This window comes from Actinia tenebrosa, unplaced genomic scaffold (assembly GCF_029948245.1).
Source record: "Actinia tenebrosa isolate PJP-AT-01 unplaced genomic scaffold, QUT_ActTen_1.0 PGA_scaffold2__45_contigs__length_23673736, whole genome shotgun sequence".
Classification (NCBI taxonomy): domain Eukaryota; kingdom Metazoa; phylum Cnidaria; class Anthozoa; order Actiniaria; family Actiniidae; genus Actinia; species Actinia tenebrosa.
Window position 1 is genome coordinate 15,382,840 of NW_028292579.1, and position 22,175 is coordinate 15,405,014.

At 38.4% G+C, this 22,175-nt stretch overlaps 1 protein-coding gene and 3 pseudogenes across 1 annotated transcript; all 4 read right to left on the minus strand.

The window, feature by feature from the left end:
* Positions 1–194: 194 nt before the first annotated feature.
* LOC116300766 (uncharacterized) lies at positions 195–1,554 on the minus strand (annotated as a pseudogene).
* Positions 1,555–7,524: 5,970 nt separating this feature from the next.
* On the minus strand, positions 7,525–9,026 carry LOC148909392 (uncharacterized). The gene is made up of 2 exons (XM_089034118.1): positions 8,799–9,026; positions 7,525–8,070 (listed from the first exon to the last, which is right to left on the minus strand). Exons 1-2 carry the CDS (start codon positions 9,024–9,026, stop codon positions 7,525–7,527), a joined length of 774 nt encoding a protein of 257 aa, XP_088890244.1.
* Positions 9,027–10,056: 1,030 nt separating this feature from the next.
* LOC148909393 (uncharacterized) lies at positions 10,057–12,020 on the minus strand (annotated as a pseudogene).
* A 4,794-nt stretch (positions 12,021–16,814) lies between these two features.
* On the minus strand, positions 16,815–17,218 carry LOC148909394 (uncharacterized; annotated as a pseudogene).
* Positions 17,219–22,175: the final 4,957 nt, after the last annotated feature.

Below are 22,175 nucleotides of genomic sequence, written 5' to 3' on the forward strand. Positions count from 1 at the left end.
ATTTGCTATAGATAAAAGTACAATCAGTATGATTTATGAACATGATTGCAGATATAAGTAACTAGAGTCATAACAAAACGTCTGGCATTATCTCTTCCTATATTCATTTTTTTTTTTTTTTTTACATTATTAGGTATTAAAATGATTTTGTTTTATGATAAGACAAATGTTCAAATTTACTATTGACAGCTACTTCTCTACTCAAGCCTTTTTTCATTCTCCTCTTCACAACTTCGACTTATTTCTTTGCGTAGTGCTTTAGACTTAGTTTGTTTACTTCTAAGCTTGTGATGCTGAATGATATCTTTAGCTAAAGAAAAGGATCTCACCCTTACATATAAATGTACAACTGCAAACATCCTTAATTACATGTGTTGCTGGTACCAATTCTGAGTCAGAAACTATCAAATTATAATATGCAAGCAGCTCACTATCAGTTACTGACTTATCAGTTATTCCCTGGATATTTATACGTTGTAAATTGCCATCAGGAGATAACTGCCTAAAATAATGTTCTATTCTAAAGAAAACGTTTTGTGAATACTTTGTGATATGCCAAAGTCCTCCACGGCTAAGATTTGAAACCAGTTTCTGTGAGTCACACATCCATCCTCTAATTTTCCAGCTTTTAAAATAGACCTTGCCTGCTGGCTTTCTGGTGATTTTTTTGTACCATGCTTTTTGTGAAGATTATGCAGTACATAACCACCCAGATACTGCAGACCAGCTGTTTCTCTGTCTGACAGTACAGTTCGTAGATGTGGGCTGTTATCCTTGGAGGTCTTCAATTGCTTGCAGTATACAAGCATACAATCTGCTACCTTGGTTGATAATAATGTGGCAGCATTTCTTGAGAGTCCTTTAAAGTATTTTGCAGAGTTTAAAGGAATTTCAGCATAGTACTTGGCATAAAACTTTTCAGTGTCGCCATTCTTCGAATATCCATCAAATATAGACTTGTGCATCGCAAATTCTACACTGTCTTCCTTGACTTCTTCAAATGAATAAACTTCCATTTCATTTTTAAATGACTGAGCATACAGATTAGCAGTTTTAACTTTGTGTACGGCAGTTTTCACTATGTCTGAAAGGATGCTTGGGGTGAGAGTGATAGTTTGTTCTTTTGGAGTCGCGATGTTGGTGTGTTTGGCTGTCCTGTGTCTTTGGTAACCTCCTCTGGTCTTATATCGTTTTCCACAGTCTGAACATACAATAACTTCAGGTTGAATCTACCAAGCAAAATAAAAGTAAAAATATTAGCAACATGGAAATTTAATAGCTACTTTTAAAAGTACACAGATACTGCAAGGAAAGATAAAGTGGTGTCTCGCTACGAAGCTGCTAGAGCAGACTCGACGATAAAGCCTTCGTAGCGAGTCAAAATCTTCGCATTATGCACAAAATTTTACTCAAAAAGAAAACAAATCATACTCACATTCTCAACTGAAGCTTTAAACCGCTCTTCCATATCTTCATCTTGCTCCAACAAGTCTAGAATAGCATCAAAATCATCGCCAAACAAGAAAAAATCTTCCACGCCGTCCGCCATGTTTAATGTTGTCAAAGCGAGTGTGCACTCTCGTGATGACGTCACAGTACAGTTCAACATCGAGAGCGGGTCTATTGTTTAGCCCTTTGATGTTCGCCGGGTTTCATAACCATTCCCCTCTATTAACTCTGTCTAGACTAACTTGAAAAGCACCAGAGGGAAGAACGTGGGCTCTGTCTCTTGTTCTATCCTAACTATTTCTGTGCTATTGTGGGTACGTTTCTCTTGTTTGTTTGTTTTTTGTTTTTTTTTGAATATGGACAACGGCAATAGAAGCAATGATTTTACTCCTTCTTCGACTCCGCCATTTTTAAAATCTTGCGCTATGTACGGTAATGTGATCTATATAGTTTAAAATCACCTCAAATTACATAATGGAAACAAGCTGCACATTTATTCTAGTATAAGCTGGTATGTAAACAAACACCTAGAGGAATTTTAAACTACCAAAAATGTCCTAGTGGAAACGCTCCCAACGTTGGACTCAAACTTAGCCATAGTATAATAAAAAGCGTCAAACATGGACATTTCAGTGGATTACAATTTGATGCTAAAGTAAGATTTAATGGTATGTTTATTGTCTTATATGTAAATCAATAAAAATAATAAGTTTGGGTTTCCTGTGCGTATCCCAAGATTCATTGCAGCGCGGCCTTTAAAGTGAGTGGGACGCCTGGACATCATAGCCTGGACACTTGATGCTCATTTTTGGCGTTGTTGACTATATTCAGGATGTCTAATAAGGCTGCTTGGAAGAAGTTCGAGTCTTCCATGAAGGAAAAAAGAACAGGGAACCGTGGTAAAGACGTAAAAAACGAGAGATTAACGGTACAACGTTTAAGTGCCGAAGTTTCAGGGGCAGCACAGAATTATTCGCGGATGGGACCCGGCGAATTCGTCCCGTATGAATTCGAAGAGTTGACACTTGAAAATGTCAAAGAAGCATGCGTACAGCATTTTGGAAGCGTGATGGAAGAAGGAATGGAGGCGATGGAATGCAACGTTGTTGCGGGCGAACAAGGACCTTCTTGCACTTCAATAGATCAACTGCCGCATCCAACCAAGGTCATCCACGTGCGATTCATAGAAGCTTCACTTGCGGGAGAAAAGCTTACAAAACAACGAAAAGATAAAAAACACAAAAAAAAACTTACCAGTGTCACCTGTAACTAAACGAGTGAAAGTCGTGGCGCCTCAAGAACAAGACTCAAGCCAAGTTACGCCAAAGAGTCTATCGGTGCTTGACGTGTTAAAGCTTGGGAAAGTGATAGATGATAAGCGCGAACTAATTGAACTAGACACGTTTAACAAGCCAGTTTCTGTGGAATTTGCCATTGACAAGAATCCCCTTGGCACAGGAGCTTTTCGAATGGCTTTTAAAGCAACGTCAAAAACACCAGGATTTGAGGGTAAACCCTGGGTGGTGAAGAAGTACCTTAAGCAAACTATAGATACGATCAAGCAACTGAAACAAGATGTCGAGCAGCAAACCAGGTAGGTTGTGCAAATGCACATGCTTGCCCAGAATATGTGCCTCAAGCTAAAACAGAGCTCAACAAGGAATCCATTCTAGATCTGTATGGCCAAACTCTAATGTACGACAAGATCTACATGGGAAGGCTAACCAGTGAACTGGGAGATTGCCAGTGGGTTACAGTGGAAGACTACATAGAGGGTGAATTTACGAAGTACATAAACAATGATGGTGAACTCTGTGTGGACAACACAGTTATTAGGCAGAAGTGTGAAAGTCTAGCTCATTTTTCTTACGAGAGGTCTTCACGCGAGCTCATTGTTGTCGATATGCAAAGAAGTGGCTACAACCTTTACGGTCGTGAAATCGCCAGCACTACATTGGTGAAGGATGGAGAGGTGCTATTCACAGCTGGAAATCTCTCAAAACAAGCCATCAATAATTTTTTAAATAGCCACGTGAAGTGCAATGATTACTGTGATTTTCTAGGGTAAAAAACAACCATCCAAAAACCAAACCAGCTAAAGCTTTATATTTTTATTTTATTTTTTAAAAGCTAGTGGTTAATGATCCTGTTTCTCTTGTGCAGGGTTTTGCTGTTTATGCAGTTGACATTGTTTGCATACATTGTTGTTATTGTTAGAATAATCAAGAAAAATGTTTTCTATTGAAGATATATTACTCATAATATTGTATTACTGAAAATATTATATTATTTTTCATTATCTAATGGTTCACATCTTACTTTGAGATATATATCTTTGCAGTGATAAACTTAATTTTGGTCAGATACTATAAAAGTAAATGGGCAAACACAGTAAGTACCATTGTTCATAAGTATATTCCTGATATAATGTTGCTTTGGGAATTGATTGAGAAAAAAAAAGGACTGGAATCCATGACGACCGTGCATGTTTCGTTCCACTCCCTCAATTTTCTATTAATTAAATCTGATCAGGAAAATTTTCTTTAGGTAAAGGTATGCCTTTCTGCAATCCTTTGCTTCAATTTCTTCAACATCGGGGATTAGTTGCTGGCATTTCAATCGGAATGCAGGTTCAAGGAAGTCATCCTCAACTTCAAGTACTCCAGAACATTCAGCCACTTTCTGTAGTTGCTCAATAGTAACAGGCAAACCTATACATAGGAATACAACTGGCACAAAATAGTACATAATCCATCCTGCTTACTCATTAACATTAATTAAGATATGGAGAGTCACCCCTGTCCTCGTTGTCTTGATAATAACCTTTGTTCACATATCACAAATCATATATCTCGGTCATAGCACAATCGATCGAAATGCCAAACCTTTTATCATAGAACACCTACCCAACCTTATCACCAATAATTCCCCCAGCCTTATATCTTCTACTTATATCACCCAATGTTTCCCCAAACTCATCCCCAAAATAAAGTTATACAGATGCAACGAAAACTAACCCAGACCTCTGACAAGCGCTTATATTGGCCACTAGAGGGGATGGCCACATTTTCTAATTTGCACCTACGACATAGATCGAGCTAGTGAATTAGCCCTTACAATGCTGTAAACATATCTACCCAAAACTTATGCTCATTAACTTAAAGCGCTTGAGTAAACCCTTGCATTGCATTCCTAGCGCTATAAGCGTCACTCAAGTTTTCAGGCAATCTCGACAAGATATCACCGACTCCATCAGTGGACATGACTTGTTGGAGTTTAACATAATGTTGCGCCGTGGTAATCGTTTTCCAGCCGACATGACCCATTATCGCCTGCATGTCCGCTCCCGACAAAGCCAACGACATAGCGCATCCACTTCGTAATCCGTGTAATGTAGCATGACGGCCTTTAAATGTTTCCTTCATGCCTCTGACATAGGTGGAAAGTCTAGCCTGAGCAGCAGAAGAGTCGAAAGGGGCCGGTAAAACCTCTCCAGATGGACTAGTTGGCCTGAACAAATAACCCAGTCTTATGGGGATCTTTAAATAGGCGCACATCTTCATATAAACTTCGAGAGCGACAACCGGACAAAGACTGGGGTCCTTATACCTCTTAAGAGCAAATAGATTAGAACTTCCGTCCCGCAGCGATTTTGTTATCATGTGATTAAACAGCAACATCTCTTTACCAGGGGAATACAACAATTCTTTGGACTTCGTCCGACCCAAATCGCCCGCTCTGTCACCAGCAAAAAACTGTACTTTAAAGAAAGTTTGATCCCGAGCATAAATATACAACTGACTTGACGTATTCGATTCTCTTTTAAGATGTTCCAGAATTTTCCTTGCGATTGCGGCTAAATCGCTGAGAAATAGTGGTTGCGCTTGCGAGGGTAGTGTTCTTGCCTGTAACTGCTCCTCCCGAACCAGCGAAAGGTATTTCTTGACCTTTACATCTGACGCAGGATTCCCATAACCAGGCAGAGTAGGTTCATCACAATTTCTGCCCAATTGATTAAAGATCGAGCGGAGTTTGCCAATTAAAGTATCAACCGTGGTAAAAGCTAACCTTCTTGGGCATGCGCAAGATGAGTCTCGTTTGTCGCCAAAATGTGAGCAGATATCTTTATGCACCACAGTTTTGCCAAAAGTATCTTTCCAAATTAAAAAATTAATGATATCATCCGGTGTCGCACAAGTTAAATTTGTCGGAGGGACTGCCTGTCCTAAGAATGCCGAAAATTCGCCCTCCAGGGCTGTCTTCTGTCTAGAGTAAGGGGTAGAACTTGCCCTTTCAACTAAGGCTTGTTTCCTTCGAAGAATCTCCCCCCAGTTAATAGTTGCTTTTAGGCATTGCCGACGGTTCACTATCTGTACTCGCCGTCTATATCCACACCTCTGGCAGAAATGAAAGTCCCTGTCATTGGGGTAGCTGCATTCAGGGCAGGAGACCGCTGGAACGAATAATCGTGGAACCAGAGGAAGGGCCTAAATGAAAGGGAGGGCATAAATTAGCATGGCCCTACGCGGAACACCCAAAGCTCGGTTTGAAGTCTTTGTAGCTGAAAACCCTGTTTAGAAGGAAATAGTACCGCATCTAGGCTACCTTTCTGTGCTAACTTCAGCTTTCCCCTGGACATTGAATTAATTACAGGCCACCATATGGGTAAAGGTGAGAGCTTTAGCACCACCATCGTAACCGTAGCCTTAGAAGACCGTATCAGTCGCAATAAAGGACCGACTAGCGAAAAAGGCGGGAAAACGTACGCATTTACTTGTTCTCCGTCGCAAATTGTGAGATCCTGGGTGAAAACATTCACCCCTCCTGAAAGGGGCGTTGGGAATGGCGTAAAATGACGCAACGGTGTGCCCTGATAATCTTTCTGAACGTTGGAGTCAAGTGAATTTAAATCCAGATTGACCCTCTGGCCCTCCAAACGCCCGCTGCACAGCATCCCAGCCACTTGGGGAAAGCATAGCATCTAAGTGTGAAAGATGACGGGAGAAATAATCAGCCGGGTTAGCACCTGAAGGAACGTAAACCATATGGAGTGATAAGTTTCTTTCCGTGGTCGCGTGAAACAGTTGGCGAGCCACCTCTGTTAACTTGAGTGACTTGGGGCCACGTCCCTGCCAGATATTTAGGTTCACCTGGTTGTCGACATTCACATCTACCCTGCAGTCAGTGACTGAGTCGGTAAGAGACCTAATCGCTTGCAACACAGCGTAAAATTCCTTCACATTAATATACTCCTTGCGCAAATCCTCGCTCTTCGTCACCGGAGGCAAGATGCAATGTTGCAGCCCAGCGGAAAGAGGAAGCATCAGTTGACATCCTTAGCGACACATGTCTCTCTTGTCTCCAAGGGATGAACCTGTTCCAGGAGTCTAAGAATCGCCAGAATTCTATCTCCTTCCTTAGAACACTTGATAAAGTCACCTCTGAGCCACGATTTGCCTTCCCGATGGACGCAGCCATTTCTCTAATGTAAAATCTAGCCCCGGGGAATGCCAAAGAAAACGATGAGCATTTTCCCATAAGTCTTTGTATAGATTTCAGAGACGTCGACTCTTTGCACGATAAGATGGCCTCTCGTAACTCTGCAAACTTAACACGCTTATCTCGTGGGACTGAGAATGCTTGCGCCTGTGTATCAATGATCATTCCGAGAAATTGAATTTTGACAGTGGGTAAAAGTATGCACTTCTTAAGGCCAAGAAAATAGCCTAAACCTAACAACACTGCGCAAGTCACGTACAACGCCGCCACCGCCGCTTCCCGGCTAAAGTCATCATCTCTTATCTCCAAACTGCGAGACCATCTTCCCTCCTCACTATAGATTTCGCCTAACAACCGGTCATCGATGTATAGGCAAGAGGTGATGCCTCTTTCCCGGAGGAATGTGGTTGAACTTAGATCAATGGACTGGTAGACGAACGGAGAGTTTTTCCAACCGAACGGGAGTGTGGTTCCAACAAGCCACCACCCCTTCCACTCGACCCCAAAGTACTGTTGGGAGTCCTCTGACAGAAGAGCATGATCATACCCCGATTTGTCATCTATCTTCGAAAGGTATCAACCAGGGTACGCAAACTGGGGGACTGACACCAGGGTGTCGAGCTTGAAAGGCGTATCCCTCATCCACAAGTTTAGGAATCTTGCATCCACGCACAAACGAGGCTTATTAGGTTCGACCGTTAAAGGTAAGACCAGCCAAGGGGGATCGACCTTCCCAACCTCGCCCCAAGTCAGAACAGAAAGTGGTACTTGAGCTACCTGGGCCACCTGAGTCGGGTTTTGAAGCCTTATAGCCTTATCGATCGTCTTAGCTATTTCCGCTTCTTCTTTACTTGCTACCAACGTAGTCAAGATTGGTTGTAAAGACGGCTCTACCACAAGTGGGCGACACTTTCGCAAGATGATATTAAATTTTGTAGCCCTCTCGTCATTTAGCTTCTGTGCCGTATAGACAACCTCTTCCAAAGCCGCTATCGCGGCGTAAGCATCGAATAAAGCCGTTGGGCGACCCACCAAAGCCTGTAGAGAACTTATCGCCCCATCTACCGTGTTAACACCCGCTTTTTTCTTCATCTCCTCAAGTTCTTTCCTTAATTTCTCTATCTATAGCAGAGGATCAAGAAAGAACTATTACTTTACATTTGTGACTCTTTGCCAAGTTATTTTTCCCTCTCAATGTGCCAACTACATTTAACTCATACCCCACCTCTCGGGTTCAGTCCTTTCGTTAACTTAATCTCTACCCGACCTTTCGGGTTAGCGGCCTCTTAAGTTGATTCTACCCAGCCTTCCGGGTCCAGGCCTTGTTTTTTTTTTTTTTTAATTATTATTTTATTATATAACCTCTACCCGACCTTTCGGGACAAAAACTGTGTGTAAAGCTATTTATCACTAAATTTGTGACCCGTATCGGGTACTGGTCCGCACAACCAATTAATCCCAATATTTTATAAAACTAACGATGCACAGCATAAAATAGAACAATAACCAAGCGAGACAAGATATGCACGCAAGAAGCACACCATATGTAGCAAAACAATAGAACGAAAACAACGAAACAATTAAACATGCAAATAGGACTAAAACTTAAATAACCAACGCTTGTGACCTAAACGTATAGCGTAAAACATTCCAATAAATCTAAAACCCATAAATATAAAACACAACCATACTAGAAATAGCTAAGGTGAAACCCAAAGATATTATTAAAATTAAACATAAGACAGCACATGGCCAGGGAGTAGCTACTGATGAACATACGCGTATGACCGTGCCAAAACTGAGATATACACTGACAAAGATAAAACTAAGTGCAGCTCGGCAAAACATACCTCCGAAACCTGCTGAGTTTCAGTTTGGTTTAAAGACTTTCCCACAGAAGAACGTGGCGCTCCCGCCGAAGACACCGTAACCACCGAATCTTCTATCCCCGGTACGGCCAAAGCTGCCGAGACATTTAAAGGCACTTGAGACGTGGTAGAGGAAGTTGGTGGATCAGCCACACTAACAACCACATCGGTTGGATTCAATTCTTCAATAATCTCAGCCGGAGAAGTCATAGTGAAACGCTGCTGGGTGAACGAACTACTTGATAAATGGATTTCTTTCTCCAGTAGGGTTCACGCCAAGTGACATACTTGAATATTTAATGATCTCTTAAATAATACTAATGACGTCATCAGGATGTCTGATGAATATTTAATGAGATAGAATAACTAGGACACTTAAATTCACAGTAAATCAATAAACTTATTTCTTCTATTTAAATTGTATAAACAATAGCTATGGCTTACTAATGATGCAAAAGATTAAAATTCATAAAACTCTAAGACTAAAAATTTTATTTTGCATCTCAGTAATACATCAAAAGCATATTTATTAAAGAATGTAATCATTACCACATTGATCCATCCCATATTCTTCAGGGAAGCTGTAAATATGGTTTGGTATCCCAGCTGGCAAAGCAGTCTCTTTCTGGGGTCTGATACGGTGACTGTTCCAGACAGAATCCTTGAAGATGTTTACTTCCCTTTGTAACAAAGGAATCATTATGTAGGCAAGGAGCATTCTGTCAATACAAACCAGTACATTAGTAACTAGTGGCAAAAACTGGCATATTGCCCCAAAATTGACAGTATAGCATAATTTTGAATATAATGTAATGCAGTTGGTTATTTTCAGGTTTTTACTGTATCAATCCGATGCTCTTGCACGTAACAGAATTGTATTTTTATTGTCAAAATGCACATGACAATCCAATAGGCAGCAAATACACCAAATATACAATAGTTCCAAACCTGTCTTGCTCATTGTTAGGGTCATAATATCTGTGCTCCTTCAGATATCTAAGGTGTTCCTTGAAATATTTTTCCAATCGCTCATGCAACAGGGTTCCCACTCCTATCAAAAATTAAAATTCCCTGACTTTTTCCTGACCAAAAGTAATTTTTCCATGACCAAGTGGCAAACTTCTATTTAGTGCTTTTAATTAATAATTAATTAATCCATGTGAGGTAAAAAACTTTTAAAATTACAAACAAATAATGTACATGGACAATAGCAACAGCAACGAAAAATATCTCAGTTCTTTTATTGTGTTTTTGGTTTCTTTTGTAGGCATTCAGTCTCATGATTTCGATGATTTCCTTTATAAACTGATTTCAGTTCCTTCTGGAGACGATGGATATTGTGCTCATCCTTTTCCATTTCTTTTCTCTTTTCCCTTGATTTCGCTCGTAGGGCATTGGACTTCACAAGAACACCGAGGTCATTTCTCTTTTCTGCATCTGCAGCAAGTTTACCTGCTTCCTTAACGAGAGCATTAGCTGTCGTTTCAAGCCTCTGCTTTTTCTGTTTTGCATGTCTAATGTCTTCTTCAATTTTTCTTTTCAAGCCTTACTTTTTGGCTAATTTCTACTGATAATTTCTTAACTGCCAAACATGACTTGTATCTACCATGAGCATGTTTGCAAGAAGTGAGAAGCTCTTTTGTGATACATTCTTCAATAGGACATTCTAGACTTCTGATGCCACTGTGAGCTCTGCGAAAGCCAACCAATGTATCTTGGTGCATATTGTTGCTCATGGTGTCTTTGTTGTCTGAGAATCCTCTCTCAACACATGATTGACCATGGGACATGATGAGCAGCATCTTCATTGTTAACCATAGGTCTGCATACTGTGGCTTCTGATGAAAGTATTCAGCTAGGAAGACCTCTGTCCGATGGGTCATAGGACCTGAAGTCATCTTTATGATACCTCCCAACATCAGCTATAAATGCCTTGTACTGCTGTAGGACAGAATCACAAAAATGTGTAGATTTCATTTTGTGTGATATCAGCTGCTGCAGAACATTGCCTCGAGGATGGTTTGCAACTCTTGTTCTAGGAAAGGAACCATGGGCTGGTCAGTTTGAAATTTCTTCAAAAAAGGCTCAAGGATTCTTGCAATGCAAATAAAGAACACAATAAGTGGATCTTGAACGAATTCTTGCAGATTTTTGAAGGACTGGCTTGTAGGTATCTTGCTCTTTGGTAGTTTTGTCACTTCTGTAACATATTTCTTGATATCTGGCAAGATAAGCACTGCTCGTTCTGCCACTGGCAAATCTTCCAGCCACCTTGTTCCACAAAATCTTAGTGGCCACGTAGAACTCCCAGATAGAGCTTCATAATCTTCTCTTTTAGCTGGCGAATCTGAAAATGTATACCAGAGAGATCTAAGGAGTTTATCAAGTCTCCAACCTGTGGCTGTAGCACCATACTTAAATGCTTCATGTACCACATGTAACCCACAGGCACCAATATTAATAAGCTTCGGAAGATCTGGATCAGTCTGTTCTCTATCTTCTAACAGGTCCTCAAAAAATTTCCAATTAACGTTTGGCCCGTCCATGGATACCTGGAAAAGGTTGACAGGGTTTAGCTTTTGTAGAGCTAACTTGAAGCTTTCAAGTAAATCCACCGCTCTTGTATGACCAAGGAACTGGGAATCAATGTATCTGGATACAACTCTATTCTTTTTAATGTCCCAAAAGCGAACAGTCAGATCCATTGTTCCTTCTGGATCACTTTGTTTAATGATTCATCAAATGAGATAACATACATTGTTCCTTGTTCTTGAAGTTTTTGCATTAATTCATCATGAAAATATGGGGCAATGCCAAAGCAAATTAAGTATGTACACTTTGTTGCTCCACATTGGAATTGTTTGGCAATTAGACTGTCTGGGAACATATTAGAAAACAACTTGTCAGTGCCTGCACTACTATTACAGGTATAGAGAGACATGAGGACTTCTATGGCCCAAAGTACCTCTGCTCTTAGTGTTTCATCCTTGATAACAAAGCTTTTAATTGTGCCTTTAGAGGAAGAATCAGACGCACCAGCACCTTCAGGAAGATCAGGGGGAGGAGGCGGTACAGTCATTGTACTTTCTACTGTAGAAGAGGCCATGTTACCAGATTCTTGGTTTTGAACATTGACAAAAGAGTTAAGATAGTTTTGTTGGGCTGACACACCCACTCTCCAAATGTGTTTCTTTCCTTTAGCATGACTAATCATTGCTTGTTTTCCCATATTTCCAAGCTCAAATGTAACAGAGCATATTTTACACCTTGCTTTAGTTGATTATTTCACTTGTGCAACCCATGCAAATAGTGGGTCTTGAAGCCATAGTGTTGAGGCTACTCAACAATATTTTTTCTTTTCTTTGTTTCCGTGCGTGCGTGAATATGTTAGACATTTTTTAGACTCAATTAATCCGTTTTCCTTTGGGAACATTAACATGCACATAATTAGATTTCTAAGTGCTGGCACAGAGTTACTTTGCCTGTCGTGGTGAGAGTGTGAACGTTATTTTTCGATGGAATCTAGTTAGATTGCTTTTCTCTTTTTGGACGACCTTCACCTGTAAGTATTGTAAGCTTCTCGTATTTAGTAACATTACCTTTCACTGACACTATTTGTATTTTAAGGAATTCACTACATAATAAACCAAAAGGCCGTACGTCGAATCAGGTCGGGTCCTTACACATAGCTTATTAAATACAGTTCGCTTTGCATTACTCATCTACAAATTAACGAAAAAGAAAAATCAAGCGTACTTGTAAATGAATTTAAACGAAATCCTGATGTGAATTTAACTCTTTAACAAGTCAAATTTGTATTAAGCTTATTATAAGTGCTTTAAAATGATGAAAACTATTAGCCAATGCTAGAAAAAACTATAAAAACTTTTATTTAACAAAAACACTTTGAATATATATAATTAAAAGTTTTGCTAAAAATGATTGAAAATAAATCCATAAAAATAGTTAAAATGCATAGTATTCCAATAGCATTCCAACACTACCTTCGCTAGCATTCCAAGATGGCCGACTAAAGCTCGTACCCAGTTTCACCACTGGAAATCCACAACTGGTATCCAACTCATCTCTTCATGTTTTACCACAGGAAATCCAAATAAATAAAAATATACATCGGAAAATCGGTAACATTTGGGAAGTTTCGTTTGGGAGTGAAATTACAATATTATCGCCAAGAAGAATTTGAGAATGATGACAAAAATTCCCTGACTTTTCCCTGACTTTTTAATTAATTGCAAATTTCCCTGACTAAAATCCAAATTCCCTGACAATTCCCTGACCTTGAAAAAAATTCAGAATTCCGTGACTTTTTCCTGACCGTGGGAACCCTGATGCAACTCCTTCCACCATCGCTCAATCTTAAACTTAAGAAAAAATTTAATTAAACTCAAAAAGCTCAATTAACTAAAAATAGATAATACCAAAGAAATGAGCCTGAAAGTGAGCTTCTTTTACTTTGTATGTACTTTGTATGTACAGTAATTATACCCTGCAGTAATTTTTTCTCTGTTGTTTCACCATGGCAAGGATTAAAATCTGACTTCAAGTTAAGTACTTTTACTATAAATGTTTTTTATGCCCTTTTTATTTCTCGAACTTATTTCTTCAAAGCTACTTGAATTGGGGAAGATGTAGTCAAAAACTGTGTATATTTCGGAAATTAAATTTCAAGCGGTTACCAAACCAATTATAGCATACCTGATTGGAAGTAGATGGCCCATAAATAACACTGTCACTTGCATCATCCAGATCTCCGTGATGATTCCTCAAAAAGGAATGCATGGTTGCCATTACACCTGTCTCGGTTCCTTTATATATGCACTAATAGATATTAGTGCATTAAGAACATCAAAATTGCTCTGAATTATCTTGCTTAAGTTTGGTAGGATTCCTTTTCCTTTTTAACCTCTTTCTGTCTGATAAATCTTCCCAGACATTTTTACCTAAAAGAGCATGACAAGTACCATGTAATCATGTTTATAGACTACAAGGAATATAGTCACTAAAATGGAAAGTTTAAAATTTAATTTTTTTCTTTTTACAAATTAGCTCGACATTCGTCAGAGTAGAGATAAAACATTAATACTTTGATCATTAATAGGATAGATAAATATATAATGTGTATGAGAATTTTCTTTTGAAGTAATATTGATTAGAGAACAAATATAATAACCTCAAAATAAAATGCTGTTTTATGTGGTGTGTATCTTTTTTTAAGGTTAATAAAATAATTGCCTTTTGTTTCAGGTTTTTCAGCTTTCTTTTTTCCTTTGAATAAACCTTAGATTGATCAATAAACTCTTCTTTCAGTTCCTTTCGCCTTTGAGCAAGAATTCCGAGAGGAAATTTGTCACGAGCAATGGACTTGCTACTCCTTGATCTCGTTCGGCCTTTTCGACCCATATCGGATTCATGCGATCGAGTTTAGCTGGTACAATTTTCTGAAAATATAAAAGGAACAATTATACCAAAGTACATTTCTTGTTAAGGTTAAAACATAACACGAGGTACCCATGGTTTTAAAAAACTTTAAAACCATTCAAAAATGAAAGAAATCTACATTTCAACTATACCTTTCGCCAGTAAGAAGAATGATCCCGGAACACCACTTTCAGCTACTAAAAAAATATTCCTTTGCTTGAAGATATCATATAGTGCTGGATAACGTCTTAAATGAAAGCTCTTTCAAAACGCAAAAACAATGGCTTCCCTATAGATTTGTGGGAATCACCGCTGACTTGAAAAACCCAATAAGATATACATAATTCATGAGATTCGTGACCAAATAAATTATGCTACACAGGGATCCCAACAGACGCCAAAACCCGACTGTCGTATTGGCGGGAGTTCGAGCCTGTCAGCCCAGCCTGAATATACAAAAAAAAGTGTGATAGCTATAAGTGTATTATGGTGGAATTAAGGGTGATAAACATTTAAAAAAAGAAGAGAGGAACAGTGGTTATAAAAGTATAATAAAGTGTAGTGTGGTTAAGTGTATGTCACAGGATTTTGAAAGCAAATCTATTACAGAGAATTCTTAGAGTGATTTTCAAAAACCTCTGAAATACACTGTAGTTTTGTTTTTGCGTACTACATAGTACAGTGAATGCCACAGTGTGAAACAATTCCTAACTATTTATCGGCTAATAAAATTTAGTTATGCACTAAGAATAATTCAACTAGGCACAAACACAGTTGCCCCACAAAGGAATTATTTTGTCATTATGTTTAAGTGTCAGTGAATTCTTAGTTGGTGAATGAATGCATAGTTTCTAAATACATACTAGAGTACAAACATTAAAAGTGTGCAACACTTTGCACTATTTAGTAGTAAATAGTGCTAATTAAATAGAAAACAATAGGATTAGCATTATTTAGCATTATTATATGGCAAGGTAATTTCACACGCTTTGATTGGTCAATTTGCGGTCCATAACTTACGGTACGGACCGAAAAATGAAATGGTTCACTGAGTGTACGTACTTATGATCTTTTAAAACATTCAAATCTTTATCAAAAAAATATATTTCTGGATGAAAATCGTCGGAAAACCTTCAATAAATAATTAAAGATAACTGAAAGTCACTGGCATTTAATATAAAACTTATCAAACAAGCGACAACTCTTTCATACAAGCGAAACTCTTTCGATCAAGGCTCTACATGGCACTAGTTGAGCGATTTTGTACGACTAGAAAAAACTAGAAAAACTAACTATGCTAAAGCTAAAACTATGTCAAACTACGAACTAAAGGGTGGTGAACAGCGGCTAATTCAGTAAATGAAATAAAGATAGGTTTACCGTAGAATTAACGTAAATTTGTTATTTCAGTGAGCTAACATCGTCCAGTTTGAACTTATCTGAATCGATCGGGTGAAGAAGCCAGTAGTTTCTTTCGTAAATGTTTTAAGCAGTTTTCTAGGCTCATCCGCTCTTGAAGTATGTCCATATTTCAGTAATATTTCACCCCCACTTGAATTTGAATGTATTTTTAGACAGGAGAGTTGGCAGTACCTTTTTTTAATTGAGTCGAAAGTATGCCTTCTTCATGACTTCAGCCATTGTACATATGGCGGCCTGCTTCAAACAGTCAAAACGTTGAAAATTGACGAAAACTATCCATGTTCAGCCAGCTGTAATTTTTCAAAGCTTCTCATTCATTTCTGGAGACAGTTTTTGAGTTTTTTTTCTCAATAAAAGGCAGGAAAACAAGTGGAAGGCTGTAGTATTTTTCATCTTGGTTGTGAATATCTTGAAGTTTGAAGTACGACAGTTTTCTTCTCAATCTCATGTTGAGTTCTTGAGGTCTTCTTTTGAAGCCTTTTTTGCTTTGTATTTATATGTTTTGCAAAATAAAGCCTCACTTTTGTTAACTAGTATTTCAGAAAACTTTGAACTTTAGCTAAATTCTTTCAAAGTAAACTAAAACTTCGCCTTTTGAGCGACTCAAACACTACATGACTTTTGGCACGTACAGGAAGCCCTTCCAATGCAGTTCTCGTTTGACATGCGCTGTCAACTTTACTTTTGTTGCTTCGCCTCTTTTTGATCTCAATGCCTTGCCATATAATAAATATCTTATTAACCTCGTTTGCTCGGTCCGTACCGTAAGTTATGGATCCTCGTTTTTTCCACTTTTATATGGCCTGCGCGCTACGTGCTTGGGCCATAAGGCAGTGGAAAAAACTCGGTCCATAACTCACGGTACGGACCTCGCACTCGGTTAATAAGAGCTATGTATTTAGTGGTATTTATGTTGTACACTTATAGTGTTTGTACTCTAGTCTAGTAGTGCTAAATAGTTAAGAATTGGTTCACGCTTTTGTGGCGTGCACTGTATTTCACATTTTGTAGATATTATACTTTGTTTCATGCGTTTAAACCACTCTAATGGAAGATTTTGAAAACATTTCAACATCTTTAGCAAGCATGCCGAGATCCTTCTATATAGTTATAACTTGTTCAGTTAGAGTACAAATACTACATTTGTGCAATAGTTATCGTTATATATATATATTTTTTTTCTTTCTCCATTTTGTCCTTGGTTTTATCTTTTTCTACCTGAACCACTTCATTTGCTACCTCAATTCGTCCAATGACTTCCTCAAGTAGAGCATCTAGTTCAGTCAGTTCTGGACTAATGCCACTGGCACTTTCTTCATTCTTCATCTTTTATTTGAACTTTTCAATTATCATCTTCAAGTGATCTCTCGCTGCTCTCTTATCCACCTTAAATTTGGGCTGTGATGGTCGTTCAGATTGTCTGCAACGTATTGCCATAGCTGAGCCCTTTCTGTTGTCCTTTGCTTTGCATTGTATGGCTCCACATTTAGAACTTCTCTGATCAATAAGATGTATTTTTCCTCACTCCACTCCATTTTGCTCCTACAAAAAGATAAAACGTCAATTTCTTATTGAAATTCTGTCGACCTCGGGATTTGTTTTAGGTTTATAGTATTATGAGCTTTTCAAAGTGGTTGGTAAATATCTCCACTATTCACTCATAATCTTCATTCCTCCTATTATATAAGCAAAAAAATATTCATTTATTAGAATTTTAAGGGTACAAATTTAGTTTTATAAATGACACAAAGAAAATGAAAAAAGTTCAGTTTTTCCTGTTAAAAGTAAGCATAATTGCTAGTCTACCCAATTTATACTTCACACGAACTATCAAACACGGGTAAGGTAATGTTTTTGGAGTTTTTCCGGTTTTTATTTGGAAGAAATGCCATAAAATCGTACACGAATCTTCAAGCTTTTACAATGACAACTCGTTTCCTAAACCAAAAGTTGTCCTCGTATGGACCAAGGTTACCAAAAACCCAAAACAACAGAAATATAAAACAGCCAATAATGTGATAAGTAGATAAATAAAGGCTTTACTTACGGAGTACACTCATTGTCGACGTGTAGGGGAAATATTTACAACGTTCTCTTCAGCACTTGAACCGCGTAAAATCCACGTTCAGGACAGCGCTTTCAGCTTCGTGACGGTGGCTTTCGCACATGCGCAGTACACACAGGCGCAGATTATTACTTCCGGTTCACGTCCTGGACGTCATTGTCCTAGATGCTTAAGGTCCCTATTATGAGATTCTGAGACTTGGTTTAGAACACGGCGGGTTTTTGGCGCGATTTTGTTATTGACCTAAGGTAATACCGATATATTCGATTTGTCAGTTGCACTAGCTTTGCTTACGAAATGTCGGAGGACTTCCTTAGTAATTTCGTCAAGGAGTTTTTACAGATAAATGACAGATTATGACCTATCGGATGTTTTACAAAACATGTATCCAGGTGAAAGGGGATTAATTGTACGGAAAAGATTCTGCGCCAAATATGGTATTACGAGACGAACTATCGTAGAAGACGATTGCTTGGACAATGCAGCGAGGCAAACTGTGCGCGAGGTATGTATTACGATTCGTATAGATAGATTGATTGTTTCAGTACATGATGGTCGGTTGCTATGGGATACCCTCCCGTTTGACATTACGAGATGACGTCATCAGAAATTGGTTGTCAAGGACGCGTTCAAGACATTCTCAGCGTGCTTTTGTGAATCAGCCCTGTTATGTTTAAACGCGCATAATATTTACTGTAATATACCTACGATTTACAAATAAACATTGCTTAACAAGATCTATATCTTTACAATTCCTTTTGAATGAGGAGAGCGTGATTTTAGCTGCTTTTCTTAGGCCGCCATTTTAGAGAAAACTGATTTACATCCCTCCCCTATTGAGTAACATTTGGCTAGAAATACGCCAAAGGATCCTTCTCCTCCATAGTAAACTTTTTGTCTTGGGTTTAACCTCAGCTAGTCCTCCCTCGATACAAAAAACCGAACGTTTTTATTATTTTCAAGGATTTTTGTACTTTTATCTTCAATAAGTAAACCATCTAGTGAGAAAGGTATTATCATTCCAAGTCAAAGTTGTTCTTTTTGAGTTATGGAAGGTGTTGGACAGGAAAAAGAACCAAGTTTAAGATAATTTGATTGTCTTTGAATCGCGTTTTGAGAAGCCACTTATCTCTCATGTGGACGCCATATTAGATTCTCGAAGGCATGTCACTGACCTCAATTTTTTGTGGATATTTTCGCAGAAAAGGTCCACTATTATGTCTTAAAAGTAAAAAATGTTCAAAAGCAAATAACCACAAGGGAAAGTGTAACAGTGAAGGAAGAAATCTGGGTGAATTTTGGAGGCATTCCTCAAAGCAGCAGCTTCAAAGCAAAAAGAGACAGGTAAAGGACAAGCTATGTTTACTTCAAGAACAAGAGGCCGAATGCAGCGCCAAAGCAGCTAGACTAGAAGAGAGGGATGTTGAAATTGCAAAGAAAAAAGAGGAAGCAGGTATGTAAAGAAGGTTTCTATATTTTCATGTTTACAATGTAAGCTAAACATGCAGCTTCAGTGAGGCCAGGCCATAACTTACTCTTACTTCTATTTATAATCTTCCCTTAATGCAGCTGCAGCTAATCATGTGTTTGATATGCGCTTAATCTATGGCTAACTATGACAGTCTCTTCCAAGCCAGCAGGGGAAGGGAGTATTATTTGATCTAATTACCCTTAAGATAAGTAACCGATAGTTTTAGTAACACAATTATCTTTATTCTCTTTCATATCGCTACAGTTAATAAATTTACTAATTTAGGTTAAGTGAAACAAATTTCATGGTTATTACATATAAATGCATAGTATATTACTGGATTATTGAAACCTTCATTGTGATATGCCATTGAATGAATTGGTTTTCTTTTTTCTGTTTGTCAGATGAGCTGTTTGCATTAGTTCTTGAAAAGAAGAAAGAGATTGAAGAAGATATCAGTACCAAGTCTGTCAAATTAGATGAGCTGACATTACAATATGACAAGCTGAGTACATTGTTCGAACAAAAACAGCAATCAAAAGCTAGAAGACTGAACTTACCTACTACCTTTCAAATGATCAATAATCTTAAGAGCAGTACTAGATATAGATGACGTCAGGAGAAAAAAGATATTTTAGAATTTATACATGGGGGACAAGAAGGGTCAATATATGGGGCATGGCATTATTTAGTATCAGTAGTGTCTGCTGAATTATTAGATAAGCTTATATCAACTTACAAAAGGGGAAAATACTTACAGGGTATGTTTGGGAGGGCATTAAATAACTATAGTAGCTCAGAAGAAGCTCTCAAGCAAGCCACTTCTATGAAGTATCAAAATCTTTTGTCACGTCGTAAGTTTAACTTCCTATGTAAAACGCACAGCTCATATTTTGATCCTGATAAGGAACTTTGGGTCCCTAGAAATCTAAAACATTTAGGAGTAGATATTAAGTTAATGCGCCAGGTGTCAGATTCAGCTGTGGAGCAGTTTGTAAAAAGTCTTAACATTGGTCACATTGGTCATGTTTGTCAAATTCCAAATGTTTCAGGTTCATGTAGGACTGTTACGGGCTTGGTTTTCATGATTTTAGATCTCCATTTGCGTCTACCTCATCTGAAAAGAAAGCTTGTGTGGCTTAATGGGAATACCAACCATTTCATATTTCAGTTCTCAGACGATGAAATGCAAATGCTTGAAGGTAATGTAATAACAGTATGTGAGCAGCAGTGTACACTTGAGTTTCAGCCAAGTGCTGATCAGTCTTGGCAAAGCTGGGCTGCAAATGAGCTTAACCAAGCAGCAACATATCCATCTCCCTATGCAAATGTACACAAGAGTGAGTTGAGTAAAGTTGGAGGTAGCATTGGAACTACACAATCAGACACCTGGCATCCATTTACTATGGAATCTAGAACAAAAGACCTGATGAATTTAAGCAAATACATGACTTCACTTCCTTCAAATCTGTTAGAAGTTACTAAACATGGCAAGATGCTACAATATATGGCGGAAAAAGGAATCAGGCAGTTGGGCCCACCGAGAATTGGACTCTTTGCTGACCGTATGAGGCCAGAACCTCTCCATGTTGAGATTAATGCATGGCAGGATTTTCTCAACCTTCTTTACAAAGAAGCTTTACAAAGATCCATAATAGATGAATTTCTAGACACACTGTCCGCACCTACAACAGCAAAAGCAGAAGCAAGAAAGGCCACAGTAAGAACAAGTACACCATTCCGAGATGAAGGAGTTGGTGCAAGAGTTGCAAGTATACCTTTAGTTCAACAGCAAGCCACAAGTTTGAATCATATCAGGTCTGAGGGTGACAAGACAGGTGGGTGTGGTCTTTCCTTTCTATCAAAGAAAGTAAGAGAACATTATATTGATGAAAGTACACGCCACAACAATCTTGCTTCAAGGCTTATAGGTCATCAAGCCATTTTACTGGCTCAATATTCCTATAGGATCATTGATTCTCTGGCCATGCCTAATGAATCACCAGCTCAGTATCTAAGAAGGCAAGTATTAAGTAAAATTGGTCAATACCTCAGAGATGCAGGCAGTCTGTTTAACAAGTTAGATACCAATATCACAGAAATTGAATTGCTTAATGAATTATGTGGTATGTATTTTGCTCTAAATTCCTTGTTTTTTCCTTCAAATTTAAATGTTACAGTATGGACTGTAGGATATGCCCTACCTTATCATGCAGCTTTGCTGTTTAAAAGCCTATAATTGTGGGTATGGTATTATCTCTTTGCAGGCCAAAAGAATCCAAGCATGCTGCAATAAAACAGGACCTATCTCTTACAAATAGGTCTACTGCAGCCGACATCAGCGGTAAATGGGGACAGCTTATGAGGGTGAACTACATAAGAACATTTTATCTTCCTGAACACCATCCCCTTCCCTCTACTTTCACTTCACATTTTCACTCCCGTTTACCACCTCACAGTTCAGAAAGTACTACTTGGGAGTGTGGTAGGTTTATCACAAATGAAAAGGTAAGTGTGTTATCTGTTCAGATGCATAAGAAATTGAGGAGTGTGCTAGAGAAAAAAAGCTGTTGACCTCAGTAATAAATATCCTTAAACCTATTAGCTGTGAATCTTGCACTGCAAGATTTCCAGATATATTTACACTTGAAGAACATATAACCAAAAATCAACAACAGCAACTAAAGGATGTTGTCCCACAAACACTAACACTGCCTCAACTGAGGTATGAACTGAAACAGAGAGGACTAAGTACTACAGGTAATAAAACTATCTTAATTAGGCGTCTTGAGGGAAATTTATGAATGTAAATCCCTTATTAGAGTTCGAAAAAACAAAACTGCAAAGGTTATGTACTTATTGACTGAGTGGGAGGGCCGTACGGGAAAATATTTGGCTCGAGGTCATGTCGTACGGACCGAGCGCAGCAAGTAAATAAAGTATTTTATCATATGAGCCTCAC